A 19,882-nucleotide genomic window follows, 5' to 3' on the forward strand; every position below is an offset into this window, starting at 1 on the left:
TGTAACATGCACATGAATCATAGTCATGTAACATGAACTGTATTTATGCAAGTATTATGGTCAGAGGTTTTAATAAAATGACATTTTATTACACAAAAAACTCTAAACAACACAATAAAACAGGACTAAGTAATACAAATCTACCAGAATGCATTAAAATAAAAAAGAGGTTCAATGGGAATTCCCCACAGGATAATTATCAATAATTACCTTCATGACAAAAATTGATCCAAAAGCAAAAAATTGGTAAATGCAAAGATGTTCACTAATGATGAGTGTGCAACATGTGTTTACTGTACCTTGTGACAAGGACAATGTTCTTGCGTGTGTAAGTAATAATTGATGTGTGAATTTGTACGTGTGTAATTGTTTTTTTCTTATCAAAGAGGGATGAAAAGTTTTCTAGGTAGCTACTTTGGTGGGTCTGTGTTGATGCCATATTTCTCTTTCAGCAGCTTCAACTGCTCCTCCTTCTTCTTTGTGTCCATTTTCTGGAAAGCCTGCAACAGTTCAAAAGATATTTGTGTGTTACTTACATCAATCTTTACATTATATAGAACAGATAACTACATATAGGGGGTCAGATGGCTGAGCGGTTAGGGAGTCGGGCTATTAAATCAGAAGGTTGTTGGTTTGATTCCCCGGCTATGCCAAATGACGTTGTGTCCTTGGGCAAGGCACTTCACCCTACTTGCCTCAGGGGACTGTCCCTGTACTTACTGTAAGTCGCTCTGGGTAAGAGCATCTTCTAAATGACTAAATGTAAATGTAATATGACATTGACAACCTTTGGGATGAAGTAGGACAAATACCCACATTGCAACCAAAGTTATGAAAAACTGATAAGTGATAATTACCCGGTTAGCGTTGTAGTACAAAACCACCAAGTATCTGTTGCAGACGTTAAATCCTGACAAGTGATCACACGCGTTCTTGGCATCAAATATGTCTTCATAGACGACATATGCTGTGCCTCTTGATTCTGGTGTATTCCCCCTGGAAAACATAACATTACATTTAAGAAGACATTTCTGTAGGGAAACAGAAAAAATATGAATCTGCTTGTATGTGCTTTAGTTTTCTATTTCAATCAATTTATTAGGTCCGCAGTATCAGACAAGGCAATATAATTGATAAGTATTGACCACAGTTCAATACCACGTGTATTTTAACTTTACAAATATACATACACTCGAATCTGACGAATTGGTCCATATTTTCCAAAGATGTCGTACATCTCTTCAGCTGTGATCTTGTATGGCAGGTTTCTTATGTACAGGATTCTGTTAACTTCTGGAGGTAATCGTATCTGTGGAGACAGGAAACATCCAATGTTGGTACTGTACTACAGTCTGTAGCTAGCTATGGTAGCTAGCTGTTAATACATGGAGCAACACCCACAAATAAAGATTTCCTCATAAATGATTCGTCAATTATAGTACAGCACAACATTTCCATTCAGTAGTTTTGAAATATTTTGTGTTCCATTTCATTTGGATCTGTGATTAGATTACATTAGTAAAGGAAGCTAGCCTGTATGGCTTTGCCCCCGTAACACTAACTTACTAACGTGCTACTAGCTAGCTTGTGAGCATATTATTAGTATGGGGCTAAGCCATTTCGTTTGCTAACATCGAATAATCAGCTAATATACTAATGTTCAACTAATATATTAACTTACGTTTGCTCGTTTTGCTGCTTGCATAGCCATGATTAGATATACTCAAACTATCACGCCACAAAAGGCCTTGAAAAATGTTTTGGTGATCTGTTTGATGGGCGCAGTATACTGACGTAGTCAATGACCTACATCCGTTTATAGACGGAACTGCTACACGCCTGGCCAGAGCCCCGAGCCCTTGAAAGTGTATGGCTCCGTTTCTATTTTCATTCGCTTTGCTTTTGCCCTTCTTGAAAAACTTACCAAGACGAAAGCATCTTTTCTATGTAAAGCACTAACAAATAATCAGCATAAATAAGAGGTAGAGAAGTGACCATAATAAACACGTCTCTAAAGTGTTCAAACAGGGCACTGGAGCCCATCCCTCTAGTCACACCATAGATATAGGATTATAGAATGTAGGCCTACATTTACGTTTTTCAATGTCAGAAACTGTTACTAGACTATTCTTGTCTCACGCAACATCAAAACAATAAACCACATGATTATCATAGTGAGCTTTCGCCGAAAAGATGGAATGGAATGTATCTTCAAATCGGATGACATTGACAAACATTAAATGTCAAAATCAAAGACAGAAAATATCACATTTTCTCATGTCCTATTTATAACTTAACAACAAAATCAAAACAACAAAAAACAGCCCGTTTTTTGTTTTCTGATTTGGGGTTTTAAAACCAATAATAAAGCATTTTCATTGTTGGATTTGATGCGAAATTATTGAACTGACTGAAAGGTCAGCCATCCTGTGTCCCGGATGAGAGGGAAAAACCCCCGATTGAACTTCATTTACAGCAAAACGTGACAAACACACATCGTGCAGAAAAAGCAAGCCAACATACTGTTTCACTTTCAGTTAAATTTGTGAATACGTTGCCGGTTAATAAGTGTGGGTATTTGTTTAAGAATCCACCGCACAAACTTTAAATACTTTCTCTAGTTAGATTAATTGGGCAATTAAACTCCCGCCGTGCCGCAACGGCTAAGAGGGTCTGTGCCAGCTACTAGCAATTGTGGAATCTCATTGGAACGAGATGGCAAGCTAGCTGTCAAATCCAGCGTGGGGACGGACCAAAATCTCGGAAAACTTCGTCGATCAGTAATTATTTCAGAATTGGACCACTTAAGAGGAACCGAGGTGAGTAAATATAGCTAACTTCTACAAGCCAAATTTATGTTTTTACTTTAGCCTCGTTATGCATCAAAGAAATAGCTTACTGCAGTAGCTAGCTAGTGCAAGCAAGCTAACAATACAGAGTTAGCTAAGTTACAGTTAGCTCTTATCGCTTTTTCTTTCTGGTTGTTAGACTAGCAAACCAGACCGAATGTCAGGCAGATATGGTTTATAATGTGATTGTCGAGTGGATTAAAATATGTGTTACATAATTGGCTTCAGATATTTAGCTAGTCACTATTCATAACTTAACCACCCAACAAACGGCGTAAAGAGGAATATATGCAATCACACTTTCAAACTATTGAGAAACAACGTAGCTCGTGGTTATCAGGACTGGGGGTAAATCCCAGCAAAGTCTCTAGTTCGAATGCTGTTTTTGGCAATATAACTCAATTACAGGGCTGCCAATTTTTCTAAAACCTTGGAGTGAGATTTGGTGGGGCCAAACAAAATATTGCTGCATGCAAAGCAGCACCCCCCCGGGACGACATTTCACGTGTGTTTGCAACCCCCCCACATCCCGAGACGAGCTTTCAGGGGTGTTCGCGCGTCCAAGTTTGCCTTACTCAGTGTATCTGATTTGCGCCTCGTCCATTACTGTTTACAACGTTAGTAGAAGAAGTACTTGGTCGGCGTTGCCTTCTCAGCGTGAGAAATAAAAAGTGTGGCGTGAGAAGTGTGAACTGGTTGAAATGCGTGTGTCTCACGACTTATGCGTGAGAGTTGGCAGCCCTGTGACTAAAGCTAAATTATTTTGTTTGTCTATACTTGGCGTTATAAATTTTCTGGCAATTACACCCAGTTAATTTATACATTTAGCCTGACGGTTTGGTTTTGCCTTACTACTTCTTGGAAGTAACCTCGTTCGCGAACGATACGTTATTTTTGAGTCTTGAATTAAAGTGAATCTAATTGAAGGAATTAAAAAGAGTAAACAATTTGTAAAAAATGATAATTAAAAAAACACTTGTGAAAGATTGTGAAACAACCCCGCATGTAATACATTGCTACATAGCAAACATTGTGAGTGGCAGATAACATTATCCATTATCCACATTAATCCATAATGTTACAATACTTTATATTGTAATTTTTTCACACTTGGTTTTTCCAATTCATTGGTCAGTGTTGTAACTCAATTCTATATCAGAATAAAATTCATAGTCATGATGTTTTATGAGTGTAGCCTCTGACAGTCAGTAATCAGTTAAGTTTATATTTCTTAAATAATATTATGTAGCCTATACGGTAGACCATAATTGATTTGGGTAGGCAAACACTGGTGTCAAACTTAATTTCAGTATATTACATTAACATTAACAGTACAGTATTAGAACCTACTGTGGTGATAACATTGAAGTGATTGTTTCCTATATGGGTGTTTTATTTTTGTTTTACAGATTAGTCTGGCATTAAAGCAGTGTGCTATGGGAACTGAGAATTGATGGAAGGCCGTATTGTTTAAACGAATCAAGATGTGTTCAATTCCTGAACTCCCAACACCTGGTTCAAATGTATCAGTTCTCATCAAGAGAGTGAATTTGAATCCTCTCTGTGTTCTCGTAGAGTTTTGGTGTAACTTTGATCAAGAGAGGAAAATCGCCCATCAATGTTTACGAAAAGACATTCAGTGTCCCAGAGAAGCCTTTCGGGAGCTGGAGGGAAATCCAGGGGACCAGTGCTTGGTCAGTGTATTTGAAACATGGTACCGGGCACGCATAGTATCCAAAAATGGCTCCAACTACAATGTGTTTCTCATTGATGAGGGCAGAAGCTTAAGTGCCACCACTGGCATGTTGGCATGGGGTCACAGTGAGTTCTTTCGTCTACCACCAGAGGTCGAATTCTGTGTTCTCTCCAACGTGTTACCGCTGTCTACAGAAAACAGGTGGTCTCCAGTGGCATTGGAGTACCTGAAATCTCTCTGTGGACAACAAGCCACTGCTTCTATCCAAGATGTCCTGGTGCCCCACAGAACCTTCCTCCTGGATATCCCCAGCATATCCAGGCAGATGTACGAAATGGGATTCGCCAAGAAGCTTCCAACTGAAAGATTCAGGCTTTTTGTTTCAAGGTCATTGCAGGCACACAGTGGAGCAGCTACGTCAAACAAACCTCAGCAGATGTCAATGAAAAATGATCCGCTGGACCGACACGAACTGATGGAAAAGCAACAACAGTACATGTATCCTGAGCTTCAAACGGAAACCGTGGAGACAGTTATCATCACTGAAGTCACAAACCCCCTGCGTCTTTTCTGTCAGCTTAAGGTCTTCTCGCAAGAGCTGAGGAAGCTAACAGAGCAGATCACCCAGTACTACGAGGGCAGAGTTCAAACAGGCCTCAGCAGACCTCAAACCCTTGGCTCCCCATGTGCCTCACGAGGAAGTGACGGGAAGTGGTACAGGTCGGTTCTACAGCAGCTCTTCCCAGCCAACAGTGTAGTGGAGGTACTGCAGGTGGATAACGGGAAGAAACAGTTTGTTCAAATGGAAAACATTCGATTCCTGGCTGCAGAGTTTTTCAGGATGCCTGTTGTGACATACGTCTGTTCCCTCCATGGCATTATTGACAAAGGAGTCGGATGGACAGTCCCTCAGATCGATTATCTTAAAACCCTTCTCCTGAACAGGACTGTGATTGCCAAATTTGAGTACCAGAGTCTCTCTGAGGGCGTGCACTATGTGACACTCTACGGAGATGAAAACATGTGCATCAACACAATGTTTGGCTCTAAGGAGAAATGTATTCTTGAGTGTGACGGACCTCATGGAGATTATGCTGTGTGTAGCAAACTTGCACCAAAACCTCAACACTTCGGTGGAATGGAAACTCGAGTAAGTCCTCCCAGTGGCGATGCCACTGAAACACGGGTGAAGTTCACAGCAGAAGATCTCCAGCTCCAGTCCTCCCATGTGGTAGTGGTGCAGCATGTGAGCAACCCATCAGAGTTCTGGATTCAAACACAGAGGTATGCTGTCGAGTTTGATCAGCTGATGAATGACTTGTCTGACATGTACAGCAACCCAGAGGGTGCAGACATGATCAAACATCCAACAGTCGGTCTTTATTGTGCCGCCAAGTCTGAAGATGATGCTTTTTACAGAGCAACTGTGTCTGGCATCACTGGCCACCAGTGTGAGGTATTTTTTGTTGACTATGGAAACACAGAGATTGTTGAGTGTGGCAATCTCCGGGTGCTTCCGGACAGGTTGAAAGAGTTACCTCCGCTCGCCTTGAAATGTAGCCTAGCAGGCATCAGACCAAAAGATCAAAAATGGAGTCAAGATGCCTCTGACTTTTTCACAACAGTAGTGGTAGACAAGATTGTTGACATCCATATAACTGCCAAATGGGATGGCGGTTATGTTGTTAATCTTACAAATTCATCAAGTGATGGAGAGAGCAATCTCAGCAAGCTGATGTGCACAGCTGGATATGCAGTAAAGGATGAGAAAACATCAAAAGTTGTCAGTGGGCCTACCGCTCTCCCCACGGCACTGAACCCAGGAGACATTCCATATGATGCATACAAGACAAGTTTCACAGCTTTATCCACTGAGGATTCAACTGGAAAAGAAAGCAGAACTGCCTTCAAGGAGCATTTATTCCCAATAGGAAGCTCATTTGAAGTCAATGTGTCCTTCATTGAAAGTCCAAATGACTTTTGGTGTCAACTGACAAAGAATATTGGCCACCTTAAACTGCTCATGCAAGACATCCAAAACTTCTACACAGACAGCCAGTTTCTGCCTCCTGTGGAGACGGCTTGTGTCGCCCGTCACCCAGGCAATGGAATGTGGTACAGGGCCTTGGTCATCCAAAAGCATGCTACACCTCATGTCGATGTACTGTTTATAGACTATGGTCAAACTAAGACTGTCTCCATTCAAGACTTGAGAAATATAAACCCTTCCTTCCTGAAACTCCGAGGTCAAGCTTTCCGATGCAGCCTGTACAACCTCATTCACCCCACTTCCCATAATACTGTCGAATGGACCGAAGATGCCATCGCCCAGTTTCAGGACTTTGTTGATACTGCAGCAGACAACCACGTGGCACTGAAGTGCACCATCTATGCAGTCATGTTTGATGCCCAAAAGGTGGTCTTTAACGTGGTGGATCTGGAAACACCCTTTGTGAGTGTCTGCAGCCTAATGGTTCAGAAAGGACTTGCCAACCGTGCTCCGTCTAAGAAAGCACCTCCTTCCCCTTTCAGGTTGGACACGTACTACTACTCCACCCACGGCATCAAAACAGGAACGGAGGAGTTGGTGACAGTGACTAGTGTGAAAAATGTTAATCACTTCTACTGCCAGCTAAAAAGGAATGCCACAATCATCGAAGGACTGGCGGAGAGTGTCAATACCCTGTGTCATCAGCTGGAGAGTTCAAACTGCCCCCAAACATTCGGAACAGTTTGCTTTGCCAAGTATACAGATGGACAATGGTACAGAGGACAGATCAAGGCTACACAGCCCACTGTCCTTGTTCACTTTGTGGATTACGGAGACACCATTAAAGTGGACAAATCGAACTTGCTTCCGATCCCTATTGAAGCTAGTGAGATCATGTCCGTCCCTGTGCAAGCTGTGGAATGTGGGCTGTCGGATATCCAAGGTGAGGTTTCCGATGAGGTCAACAGCTGGTTTGAAACTCACATGACGGATTGTACATGCAGGGCTCTTGTGGTGGCAAAAGAGCCAAGTGGAAAACTGCTTGTTGAGCTTTATGATGGGAAAACACAAGTTAATGCCAAGACTAAGGAGAAACTTCGCATCAAAGAGCACAGGATTGAAAACCAGGGACACAATGAAAAGGTCACCAACCAGTGTTGTGCTCCTAAAGCAGCTGGACCAGCAGAAGAAATCCCTAAAAAGAGAAGGATTCCCTATCAAGCACCCTACACAACTCCACATCAGAGGCAGACGACTGTCAGGAATGGGAATGTCCGAAATGGTGCAGAGCCAAGAGAAGTCGGTGTCATTGAGATGAAAACCGTTCCCCAGACCGAGACAAAGCGTTTCCCAACTCCCAAGTCACCTCTCAGCCCAGCTCAACAGACTAACTATGTAGCGCCAAAAGCCAAAGTGCAAACTCTACCAAAGTTATCAGACTTGCCCTCAAAATGCATCGAGGCTGGTTTGGAGACAGATGTCTTTATTTCGCACTGCAACAGCCCGTGGAGCTTCTTTGTACAGTTGACCAAGGAGGAAGATGACATATTTTCCTTTGTAGAAAAACTCAATGAAGAACAACAGATGACTGAGACTGTAGATGTCAGAGACTTGCATCAAGGTGACTTGGTCAAAGCAGTGTTTCCAGATGATTCCTCATGGTACCGTGCGGTGGTACAGGAGGTATCAAGGAGTGGGACAGCTTCTGTGGAGTTCATAGACTTCGGGAACACAGCCACTACTTTAGTCTCCAAGATGTGTAGACTAGACACATGTTCCATAGAATGTCCCAGGTTTAGCATTCACTGCCTACTAAGTGGAACACCAGCTCAGGAAGAAAAAGATGAACTGAACCAAGAAATCTTGTCCAAATTCAAAGAAGAAATTGGAGCAGGTGGTGATAAAGAGCTGAAATGCAAGTTTGTGAAACAGTCTGGATCTGTGTGGGAAGTCAGCCTTTGGGACAGTGGCAGACAGGTCACATGTGGCATCCCTCTTAAACATCCAGGAACCTTATCTGATGCGACACCAGAGAGCTCCATGGGACCCAGTCAAGTAAAAGAAAATCCCCCAAAAAGCTGTTCTGTACAAGAGTTGGCACCAGAGAAATTCCCATTGAACAACAATGAATCTGTGTGTTTTTGCAAAGCAGACATTGCAGTGGGACAGACCATGGAAGCCTATGTCTCAACCATCATTGGCCCTCAGTCTTTCTGGTGTCAGTCGGCTAATTCAGATGAACTTGACAAGATCACAAAAATGGTCAGTGAAGCTGGCAGTGAGGTGCAGTGCAAACCAGTTGAGATTGACACCCTTTCCACTGGAAGTCCATGCATTGCTATTTTTACAGATGACGAGCAGTTGTATCGTGCAGAAGTCAGAAGCATAGAAGGAGATTACCTATCCATTCTCTTTATTGATTATGGAAATGAGTCCCGAGTTAACATAAAAGATGTACGAGCATTGCCTCCTCTGCTGTTAAACATTCCTCCACAAGCTTTCCTCTGCCAGCTCGAAGGGTTTGATGCATCTCAAGGCACCTGGGATGACAAGGCAGCAGACCAGTTGTCGGAGCTAATAATGGACAAGCCTCTTCACCTGACTTTTTTGACAGTGTCCAGTGATGAAGCGGGCCGGACTACATGTTTTGTCCACGTGGAACTTGAAGGCCAAGTGGTAAATGAGGTGATGAAGGCTTACTGGAAGAGCCATACAGTGGACGAACCAGATAGCACTGGTGAGTCAACTCCATGTGCCAATCCATCATTGCCATGTGAATCAGTGCAGATTGGGGAACAAACAGCTGTGATGGATCCCTGTCCACAAGAACCATCTAAAACCACCACAAAACAAACATTTGACACTTTAGTTCCAAGTACAGTTCAAGAAGAACTTGACGATGGGTTCCACGAGGGCCACAAGGATTGTTCAACAATCTTTCCAGGTACAGGTCAGAAGCATGCTGACGAGGACCCATACTTGAAGAGCACACTTGAAAATACAGATTTTGACATTGGCCAGAAAGATGAGACTGAGTCAACCACAGACCTCCTGAATAAAGACAGAGAACCAACTGAGAAGGAGGAGTTTGAAGTACTGCAGACAGTTGAAGAGAGGACAGATTTGCCTGCAGCGTTATCCAACATGGTGGAAGATGATACAAAGACGGTAACCGTGATTGAGATATGTAAAGAGCAACTCAATGAAGCAGAACAGACGGATTGTTTGTCAGACAGTGGTGTTTCCAGTGGTGATAAACTTACACTGGCCTTGGTTGCCAACCAGAACGTGCTCAAAGAAGACTGTGTGGATCAAGATAGGTTGCAGGTTTTATTGTTGGACCAAGCCTCAAGTGTGGTTGACTCAGAATCTGCCCGGTTATTAGAAGAGGTCCCTAAAGAGACAACTTTGCCACATGGTGACCAGAGCCAAGATAATATGTACACAGAAGTCTTCAAACTGCATGTAGAGAACACCTTGGAGAGCCCAGAGCCCAGTCACACTGCCCCAGAGGATCTTAAAAGCAAAGATAAGGACTCTTGCGTCACATCTGAAGAGCTCAAAAATCTGCGCAAAGAACTTGAGTCCATAGACCTGAATGAAGAGAGCATCTCTGACACTGTTCTTGGGACTGGTGAGTGACACCCTTAAAATTATAATCACATTTCAAGTGCTTATGACACCTGAATTGATGCACATGACTAAATGTTGTTAGGTTGGGTCAATTGTCTTTCAGAGTTTGGTCGACTTCAGAGGGCCGGGGAGAACATTGCTGTTGGATCCAATTATGTAATCTGGTCCATAGCCAGGAAGACCTGGTGCAAAGTAAAGGTTTTGAAAGTCTTTGAAGACTCAGTCAAGGTAAGATGATGCCCTAATTATTTCTGATTTATTTACATAAATTGTAGTGACAATTAATTATGAATTTTTATTTTATTTTAGGTTCTTCTGGTTGAGCATGATTCTGAAATGGTGGTAGACCCGCAGAATATCTTATGCACGTCTTCAGAGTCTGAGCAAGTGTGTATTGCAGCATTGAAATAGGTTTTTAAATATGTTTGCCAACCTTAAGCTCATTCATCCATATTGTGAATGTTTACAGAGTGAACCGGACGAGAGTGAACATCAGTTTGACACTGCCTCGTCAAATGAAGGGTCCCAGTATTGTGAGTTGGTCAACTTGGGGATTTCATGTCTTTGTAAGATTTGTCAGTGCAAGAATGAATTCAGTTGAGTTTCATATGTTGATATTTACCAGACTTGGATGAGGATACTGACGACAGCGACAACACAATCTCAGGAGATGACCCCAACAATACAACTTCAGAGAAATTGGTTAAGTATTTAATAATTTGTAATTTAGTTTTTTAAACATTCAGTTTCAAGATGTTGGGTACCTGACTCAACATTGTATGCTTGATTGTGAGAGATTAATGAGATACATTTTGTTTCCCTCAGGCTGTTTTGGATGAGGTGGTTGGTCCAGACCAAGCGGTTGAGGTGCCACCTGAAGACCCAGATCAACTGTGCAGTGTAGCGTCCCTTTAGATTTGAACTATACACATATTGTCAATTTACACACATTTGCATTATATGCTACTTTTAGAAACACAACAATTCTGACTCATCCCAGGTCCGGGACATTTTCGATCTCTCTCCTTCGGCACCATTGGAGGACTGTTGTGGTAAGTGCTCCTCATTAACCCCTGAAATACAACTCTGCAGATATGTTGACCCTTCCTATCTTCATGACCTGTGGTGTGTTAAGAATGTCACATTTGAATGTGTACATTTTCATACCTATGTGCAGAGGAGAGAGTTGAGAGTTCAGATGCGACCACAGCGGATGCCCTATCCTGTATCCCTGCACAGGACAAGGTAAAGTATTGATGGCGGTCACACAGTTTCGATTGATTTAACACATCTGTCCTACATATCATTGCTTTATTTTTTGTTATAGTTGAGGGTGGATGTAAAAGAGGTGCAGCTTTCTTCTGAACCAAATACAGGTACTCAGTTTGGATGTGAAATATGTGTCACACTTGCAGATCTATTTAGCTATATGTATATTAGGGATGTATGAGAATAAATCAAAAATTTAAACAAAACTATTTTAAAAGGTGATTTGTATAATTGTTAGAATATAAGACTTTAAATTGACACAGTAAACCTGCTTGAGGTTACTGCTAAAACGAGTGTCCTTATCAGACTGAAAATGCGATTTTCCACCAACATTTTTGGCGGCAGAATTTTGGTGCAGCCTTAGTGTGTATATGTGCCATTTAGAGAATCCAATGCGAAGAGTAACAAAACAACATGAAGTTGACTTTTCAATATCAGCTTACGATACACCCGTGTCCGAGACGGATGAGGCTGTGTCCGACACGGAAGCGGCTGTGTCCGACACGGAAGCGGCTGTGTCCGACACGGAAGCGGCTGTGTCCGACACGGAAGCGGCTGTGTCCGACACGGAAGCGGCTGTGTCCGCTGATGTGGAGAACGAGTCCAGGGTTATCATCCAAGAAGACAAGGTAACAGAACTATTTAGAGTTACATTTACATTTAGTCATTTAGCAGACGCTCTTATCCAGAGCGACTTACAGTAAGTACAGGGACATTCCCCCCGAGGCAAGTAGGGTGAAGTGCCTTGCCCAAGGACACAACGTCATTTGGCACGGCCGGGAATCGAGTTTACGAAACCATGACTTCATTTACCACAAAAAAAGTTTTAAAGCGAAACTTGGCTTTTTTCTGTTGTTCTTCAGGATGTCCTTGTTTCAGAAGCCTCTTGTCCTGAACAATGTAGATACGGTATGTATGTAACTTGTGACAAGACTGGACCTGCTTGGAATGTCAGTCTGTTAATCTCTATTTTTATTTATTGGCCTTCTTCAAGATCAATCTTAACCTGTTTGCTTTACCCTAAGTACTATATTCTGTATTGGAAAAAGTCTGATTTGCCCTCTGCTAATGGTTTATTTACTGTCTTCAACATTTGCGCTGAAAGAGTTTGAAGAAGGGACTGAGGCAGAAGTTGTGGCCAGTGCTGTCTCACAGGATGGGGTAAATGCAAACATATCGGTTACTAGTTCAGTATTATGTCACAATTATTCTAACAATACTGTTGTCTTTTAAAAGGATATTGTGGTAGCTGATTATGTGAAGGCTTCCAATCTTGATGCTTTTGGTGAGTGATCTTGTCGGTCTATCACAACATTCATGTGCATTAGATGAGTGACTTCTTGGTAATCTGTATATCTATTGGTTCACAATCAGTTTAGAATCTTGTTAAGAGTTGGATTGAACCAATGTAACTGCATTGTAAGGTAGTTTGTTCTCTCTTTCTAATGTGTGTTCAGAGCATCAGATGAACTCTGTGACCCACCTCACCTTGAAAGTTGAGGACTGCTCTGACGAGGACAGTGTTATCTTTGTGAGTGAGACTCTCCCTGCCAATCAGCAGTTGAGGGACTAAAGAATGGACTTCTCATCAGATTTTTTTTTGTGTGGAGATTTTCAAGTTGGGTTTGCCAGTTCATTAAGCTGCTTTCTGTCATCATACACGGCTGTAGCAGAACATTCTTTAAAGAGATGAGCAATTTGTTTCATTGCAGTTATTTCATTTAAACACATTTATTTTCCAGGTGGATTGGCCTTATGCCTCACTCATGTTGATTACATCAGTAAAGTTATACTAACAAGTGGGAAAGTTATTGGGAAAACCTTTGTCCCCACTTTTAACAGCTTTTGTTTGAGTAGAATCTGCAACATTGTGTCTGTTTAAACTAAGTTAGACATTTATTTTGTACAATTGTTAATGTTTCATTGCTGTTGAATGCACATTTAACTGAATTAAGCTTCTGTTCACATCTGAAGTGAAACATGAAAGTGTTTATTTCAGCAGACAGATTGTCATTTCTATAAAAGGAAAATAAATAAATGTGCAGTGTCATCTAAGAGTCATTTGTTTAAACAATAAATATCCTGATGTTTCAAAACTGACTCATTCTAGTTGAAACTGAAAAGTAGCTCAGAGGTTAGGCAAGTGAAACCATTACTACATCGTCATTTCTCCAGGCCCATTGTTTTACTCAAGTTTTCTGTTCTCATATTTGGTGTTTTTTTTAGGATGTTAAAGTAGGGTGAGTTTCAGTCACCTAAAAGTTGGAGAAATATTGAAAGTACAGAAATGGCATGGCATAATAATACAGGAATATCTTTCAGGAATATGCTGAGCCTAAAACTGCTGTAAGTGTAGTTATTTAATAAGTACTTTTATTTTGGTTTGGTGTATACATATACAAGTTATTGCAGTACAGTGGTGTACAAAGTACATTTCAGACAGCATGATGGATTGAAAAACATGTAAAAGATGGGTAGAAAATCTGTTACATTTTGATCCAGCCAGGGACATGGTTCTTTAAGGCAGATGATGTATGGAGCTAGTAATCTTCAAGAAACAACTTTTCAGTCATCGCTCAACAAACCTTTAGTGTTTAAAAATGTTTGGTTTGTCTATCAATTCATCATCTTGTAATTACGTAATCTGTGCAATCATGCTTGATAAATACATATTAGTTAAACAATATGAGGTCATATTCACAGTCTTCAATCTACAAAATGTATAAATCATCCAGGTGCCTTGGGCAATTATCTACAATCACACTGCAACCATAGTTAACATGTTAAAAGAACACAGGCTAAAATATGTTCAAAGACGATGACAACTGATGCATACAATCAAGTATTTGTATGTATTGTATACATCTATGTATATAAACACATCCTAGGAATCAAACTCATCCTAATCAGAAAAACATTTCTCCCAAGAAATTACTTGCCCAGGCATGGTTCAGATTAACAAAAGTTTTTGAATGATTGTTTTACATTGGACCGTCCATCACTCACATCATACAAGGCTGAGAGTGGCACACAGGTAAAGTGAGTGAGTGAGCTTGTATTGACTTGCTAATAAACCTCCACTGACAACTAATCCCACTGGTTGATGAGTAAAGGTACGGTGGGTCAGATGGAAGACTGGAGCAGAGTGATGTTGGTTCCTGGAATGAGGTTCTCATCCTTCCCATCAATTAGATGATCCCACTGGTTGAAGTCTTTCTGAAGACCTGCAAAACAATTCAGTTTTTGATAATCAGCATTTGCTGACATGAGTAATCCTATTTCTAATCAAATTATATGTCTGGTGACAGACAGGTTTTGCTTTATTAACCAAATGTACTTTTTAATTGAACAGATGCTTTTATCCAAATGACAAAATATTTGATGGGCGACAGGATGTTTTTTTTACGTTTCTAAAGGTTAAAATATATATTTTCAAAGTTTAGAAAAAAGGCTCTAATGGTTTAACAAATATTTTCCAAAAAATTGTTTTGAAAGGCTGAAAATATTTTCCATATTTTTCCTAAACAAGTTTATGTCATTGATGAGTATTTTATGAGGACTACTGTACTCTGCTTTACTCTACTCTGTTTTAGGTTTCTGTTATCTCCTTTCACTGTGTGTGTGGAGGGGGGGAAGTTTGACATGACTTAGAATAGAGACATTCCTGATCACCCATGGCCATATATGAGGGAGATGTTCGAAATTGTCGTCATCAAAAAGGATTTCCTGTCTAAAGTGTCATTTTTGTATTAATATGATGTGAGGTCCAGTTTCCTGCATGATACCAAAACAGGTGTAGTAATTGCTACTTTTTACTTTAGTATATGTCAGAGCCCACACTTATCTACTTTAATGAGTGAAAAGGTGTAGTCACTACTTCAACTTAATAAGACCAGAGTCTTATTAAACATGAGTATCTGTACTTCTGCTTGAGTGAAGGATGTGTGTACTTTTGCCATCTCTGCTTCCTTCTCACCCAAGTGTCTTTGCAGGAAGGCTAGACAGGCTTTGTTACAGAGGTCCATGGCAATCAGGGGGTCGATCTCTCCTTTCAGTTTAAGGATCTTTCCGATCCAGTTTCCTGTTAGAAAGGTGAAATCTGGGAAGCTCTGATGGACTGTCCCCCTGCAGAGGAAGCATAGAGATGTGATCCAAAAGCAAACATGATAGACATTTACAAAAAATATATGTATTAAAATAAATGACTTTCTTAAATGATTTCTAAATTGTGTTAATATCATGATCCTAAGCCAATAAAGGTGCCATTCTAACTTGGTTGCTCAGTGAATAAACGGGAGAGGGATCTTTTGGACGCTATGAATATGCATGCTCGAGTAACCAAGAAAAACAGAGGCCTCTCCTTGATCCACGAATCGAAACTTGTAGGCCAAACTCCTACATTTAGGCTTTTCTGTGTAACTGGAGCAAGCTATTTCCAAGAAGTTGTCTTTACATCGTAGCAGCACATCAAACTTTTGTGAGGTTCATATCGACATTTAAAAGGTTAAATCATATAAGGTTTTGTTTTTAGCGAAATATAGATAGTTTCTGGTTTTCGTTTTCATTCCTTCAACCAGTTCAAGCCTTGCTGGCATGAAAACTAAGTTTTTCTTTTCTCCAATGGGCTTGGTCCGTTGGAGAGAATTGTCAGTATGTTTTGGACAGTGTGCCGTACCATGTACAGTATGAGTATGCTACCTTATAGTAATCATTTTCCTCTGAATGACAGCGGAGTCCAGCTTTCTCATTCGGCTGATGTTACCCGCCCACTGGAACTTCTCAGAGTTTATGAAGAAGATGGGCTGCTTCACTCTGGGGTAGATCTCATCATCCAGGGGAAACATCCACGCATCCAAAGCAATTCCGCATCTGCACAGGTCAAAGGGCAAATATTAAGAGCAAGATATGTGGTATGTTTAGTTGAACAATGTCCATGGACTGACCGTGCACAGACCCTATACACAGCAAGCCTAATGTTTCCACTTAAACATACCTGAATTTGACATCCCCCTTGCAAAGAGCTTCAACTACAGTTGCTCCCCCAAAAGAATGCCCCATCACTGCTATCCGACAGAGGTCCATGGAGTTCTGAGGGAGAGGAGGGGAAGAGAAGAGAGGGAGGTGGAAAAGAGGAGGAAGTCAGTTGGTCAGGACAAACAAAACTAACTTCACACTGGAGGAAGTAGTTCATGAGGTTTCAACACAACTACGCTGATGATTGCAAGAACTTATGCTGACACATTTTGGAATCTGTAAGGACCAACCGATTCATGAAACTTGAGGTTTACCTCTAAAGTTGTCCAGTCGAACTCTGTCTGCAGCACGTTCTCCACTGAGTTTCCTGAGTGAATTTCAATAAGTCTGTCTAATGCCTGGATGCATTCCTCTGCACGATGTTTCACCTGAAAGAAAATAATGAAGAAAAAAAATCAGTCCAGGTGATTGTTTATGAATTGTATGTATTGTTCTGAATATCAACAAACTCTTCAGGCTGAGATACAGGGATGTGTATGAGCTCAGTGGTAGAGCATTTCAATTAAAGACCAAGATGTCCAAGGTTCAAATCCCCTCCTGTACGCCTCTTTGGAGACAAGTTTGACTGGAATACTTTAGAAGTAAATGTCCAAGTGTGGATAAATTATCAGATAAATCAATCCGTTATTCATAATCAAGACAAGCTGAATACTTTACAATACGAATCATGCTCTTGAGGGTTTAGGTTGGGCTAGGTGGAGTACTATCTATCGTATGTGAAGCAAAAAGTTTGATTTGATGAACCTGTTTATTCCTGAGAGGGAATTCCAACACCCCAGGCTTCAGGGATCTGTAGTACATCCACTCCTCCACCAGGTTCTCAGGCATGTTTGGAGGGCCTTTCGGAGAAGTCTTGCCCTTCTCAGAATCAGGCTTCTCATGGTAGAAGTATGTAGCGGACGCTGATTCATCCCTTGAATAAAACAAGATGACAAAACACACCTCGATACCTGTATGCCTTCATATTTGTTTTCAAGTTTTTTATTGGCAGGTGCACAAAACAACACAACTAGACTGGGCTAGACTGGGCACTGAAATTCTTGGGACAAGACGACGCAAAGATTTGGTGTTCGTATTCTTTCATGTTTGTTTATCATGGATCCGTGGATCAGGAAGGTACATTTGTATATGACATTTATATTTAGTATAAGGTAGATGTTTTCTTGTTCTAGACAAGAGACACAAATAAGACATGAAAAAATACGCACATGCTTAAATGTTTTATTTTATATTTTTATGTTGAACTGGGTCAAACTGGAGCAAGATGAGGCTTAACCTAAACTATAGTGTGCGGCTTTAGGCTGGACTACCATCCCCCATGCAGGTCATTGCTACATGGTCTCTGTAGTCCATACCGGTAAAAATGTGATGACTTGGTATGTACCATTGTCCATGCAACCTTTCCACCCATAGCCTAAAATAAACAATAAACGTCCTGTGGGGAAGGGAGGGGTGTACCTATTGTAAATGTTTTGTTATTGTTAACATGAGTACACCGACCGTCTAATGCAATCTCTTCAATGTCTGTTTAATAGGCTCATACCAATGTATTGTATTGTGAAATAGCCTTGAATGAAGTGGTGACGGGTAGCAGAGACAAAGGACAACAGCCTACCTGTGCTCCACGGATGCCACTATGAATCCATGGGACGCCAATTCGGCACATATGGCTGAATATAAGGTTCTGTAACGCAGAAAACAGACAACGCTCATGTAATTGCAGCCTTCTGAATGTACTATTTGCAATAATGATAAGACGTGTCTGGTACTGAAGCTATAGCTATAGCAAGGCAACGATTACATGATTACAAATTGGAGAATAACCGATATAAAGTGTGTGCGTACATTGTGTGGCAAAAAAACTATTAAATAGATATGTAAATGTACCTGAAAGCTCCGAGGCCATGGGAAAAGACTACTACTGGGCATTTCTCATTTGACTTAAATGGAGCATTCAAGGCTGCAGGTATTTTGTAGGAACCTTTCGAACAAATCAAAATGAGTTTGTCAATGAAACTCTAAAATCGGTAAAAAAAAAAGATAATATAATATAATATATATACATATAAGAAATATGGCAAAAGTTTCTAAAAAAAATGTTTTACCAAAGAGGTAATTGAAAATCCTGTCACTTATGGTTCTATTGATTTTCATGAAGTCCGCCAGCCCATCGAAATACTCGTGTCTTGGGATCCAGTCAGGCGTGTCTGGATTCTCTGTCTCGACACAGGGATAATACAGACGAAAAAACGTGCCCTATCGACAACAGTTGATTATTTAATTTTAGATTGACGCATTTCATCTGTTAATTATTAGGCTGTTTGTCTTCATCTGATTCATAAACCGGCAATGTAGCTACATAGTGGCTGCCAAGGATGGGTCTTACTGCGCTGACATTATGTTAGGCAAGAGTAGGCTACTTCTTATCTTTTCTCTGAACATTGTCACTTGTAAACAACATAAAACAATGTGTTACCTGCACAGTGTGATCCATCATGAAATCAGTGCATCCAACTGGATTAGGCCCTTTCGCTCGGGGGATTCCCAGGTTATTGCTGCAGGTATTTCCCATTGCTAATAAACTTAGTTTACACCTGTGATCTGTGAAAGGGAGACGATATGGGATTGTCAATTGAGAGGATATCTTCTAGCAGTCCCTAACTTTTAGTGCCATGACAAATGTGTCACAATCTTAAATGTTATTAGCAAGTCAGTAAAAGTAATCTGCTTCCTGTAGTTACACTACTGTAGTTGTACGATCTGTTAGTTAAATTGTCATCTCAGTAGTATTAAGTCATATCTGAAGCGAAGCTAGCTAAAGCCATCACTGTCTCGAAATCACCTCAAGTGAACTAGCTAATGATACGACGTTAACGAATCACGAAGTAACTATCATACACACTAGCGATCCATACCTGTCCTTGACCACTCGTAAAACTTCTTTACTACCGATTGTATGAGTCCTCCATTAACGAACATGAACTTCTGTAGGTGTAGCTTAGCTACCTGTTAGCTATCCTGGTTAGCTAACGCCTTCTAAAAAACAAGACAACCCCTATAGAGTGGCACAACGGGTGTTTCGCAACATTTGGCCAATCTTATGCGGGAGTGGCTTGGCAGGTAGCTGGCGTAGATCCTTCCTGTTAGGTAGAACCAAGGATGCTGTAATATCGCTCCGACAGAACAAATAACCCACAAACAAAATAGCTGATAATGTCATGACGTTAGCTAGGCAGGGTAGGGTCTGCCTGTCAGTGGCCACGTGCCTTTGTTGATTTGTCTTGTGGTCGGCTGCTGCTGTCTGGGTCGGCCGCTGCTATAAAGTAATGCATGTTGGAAAAAGAATAGCAAAACATGTTGTCTATATAGCGCAAACCAACTGTCTTCTTTATTTTCACTAAATCTACTTTG

The 19,882-nt window shown here is 40.9% G+C and overlaps 3 protein-coding genes across 3 annotated transcripts; 1 reads left to right on the top strand and 2 right to left on the bottom strand.

Moving 5' to 3' along the window:
- Positions 1-54: 54 nt before the first annotated feature.
- sf3b6 (splicing factor 3b, subunit 6) lies at positions 55-1,808 on the bottom strand. Its single transcript, XM_067242016.1, has 4 exons — positions 1,682-1,808; positions 1,191-1,309; positions 858-996; positions 55-500 (listed from the first exon to the last, which is right to left on the bottom strand). The coding sequence occupies exons 1-4, from the start codon at positions 1,709-1,711 to the stop codon at positions 411-413; spliced, it is 378 nt and encodes a 125-aa protein (XP_067098117.1). The 5' UTR covers positions 1,712-1,808; the 3' UTR covers positions 55-410.
- Positions 1,809-4,333: 2,525 nt separating this feature from the next.
- On the top strand, positions 4,334-13,489 carry tdrd6 (tudor domain containing 6). Its single transcript, XM_067242139.1, has 14 exons — positions 4,334-10,169; positions 10,272-10,396; positions 10,478-10,555; positions 10,638-10,701; positions 10,794-10,870; positions 10,994-11,068; positions 11,169-11,220; positions 11,346-11,413; positions 11,496-11,544; positions 11,876-12,066; positions 12,301-12,346; positions 12,543-12,598; positions 12,674-12,722; positions 12,895-13,489. Exons 1-14 carry the CDS (start codon positions 4,334-4,336, stop codon positions 13,008-13,010), a joined length of 6,882 nt encoding a protein of 2,293 aa, XP_067098240.1. The 3' UTR covers positions 13,011-13,489.
- A 306-nt stretch (positions 13,490-13,795) lies between these two features.
- On the bottom strand, positions 13,796-19,578 carry pla2g7 (phospholipase A2, group VII (platelet-activating factor acetylhydrolase, plasma)). Its single transcript, XM_067241615.1, has 11 exons — positions 19,387-19,578; positions 18,948-19,072; positions 18,577-18,727; positions 18,359-18,452; positions 18,087-18,155; positions 17,216-17,384; positions 16,726-16,839; positions 16,431-16,525; positions 16,136-16,306; positions 15,414-15,562; positions 13,796-14,661 (listed from the first exon to the last, which is right to left on the bottom strand). The coding sequence occupies exons 1-11, from the start codon at positions 19,448-19,450 to the stop codon at positions 14,561-14,563; spliced, it is 1,302 nt and encodes a 433-aa protein (XP_067097716.1). The 5' UTR covers positions 19,451-19,578; the 3' UTR covers positions 13,796-14,560.
- Positions 19,579-19,882: the final 304 nt, after the last annotated feature.

This window comes from Osmerus mordax, chromosome 8 (genome assembly GCF_038355195.1).
Source record: "Osmerus mordax isolate fOsmMor3 chromosome 8, fOsmMor3.pri, whole genome shotgun sequence".
In the NCBI taxonomy this organism is placed as follows: domain Eukaryota; kingdom Metazoa; phylum Chordata; class Actinopteri; order Osmeriformes; family Osmeridae; genus Osmerus; species Osmerus mordax.

What these genes read in the sequence shown, in the direction of transcription:
- sf3b6 (XM_067242016.1), bottom strand. Translation starts at nt 1,711, where the DNA reads ATGGCTATGCAAGCAGCAAAACGAGCAAAC. An exon ending in AAGCAGCAAAACGAGCAAAC is followed by an intron (nt 1,310 to 1,681) that starts GTAAGTTAATAT and finishes CTGTCTCCACAG; the next exon opens with ATACGATTACCTCCAGAAGT. An exon ending in CCAATTCGTCAGATTCGAGT is followed by an intron (nt 997 to 1,190) that starts GTATGTATATTT and finishes TATGTTTTCCAG; the next exon opens with GGGGAATACACCAGAATCAA.
- tdrd6 (XM_067242139.1), top strand. Translation starts at nt 4,334, where the DNA reads ATGTGTTCAATTCCTGAACTCCCAACACCTGGTTCAAATGTATCAGTT. An exon ending in AAATGAAGGGTCCCAGTATT is followed by an intron (nt 10,702 to 10,793) that starts GTGAGTTGGTCA and finishes GATATTTACCAG; the next exon opens with ACTTGGATGAGGATACTGAC. An exon ending in ACCATTGGAGGACTGTTGTG is followed by an intron (nt 11,221 to 11,345) that starts GTAAGTGCTCCT and finishes ACCTATGTGCAG; the next exon opens with AGGAGAGAGTTGAGAGTTCA.
- pla2g7 (XM_067241615.1), bottom strand. Translation starts at nt 19,450, where the DNA reads ATGTTCGTTAATGGAGGACTCATACAATCGGTAGTAAAGAAGTTTTAC. An exon ending in TTACGAGTGGTCAAGGACAG is followed by an intron (nt 19,073 to 19,386) that starts GTATGGATCGCT and finishes TCCCTTTCACAG; the next exon opens with ATCACAGGTGTAAACTAAGT. An exon ending in TGATGGATCACACTGTGCAG is followed by an intron (nt 18,728 to 18,947) that starts GTAACACATTGT and finishes TGTTGTCGATAG; the next exon opens with GGCACGTTTTTTCGTCTGTA.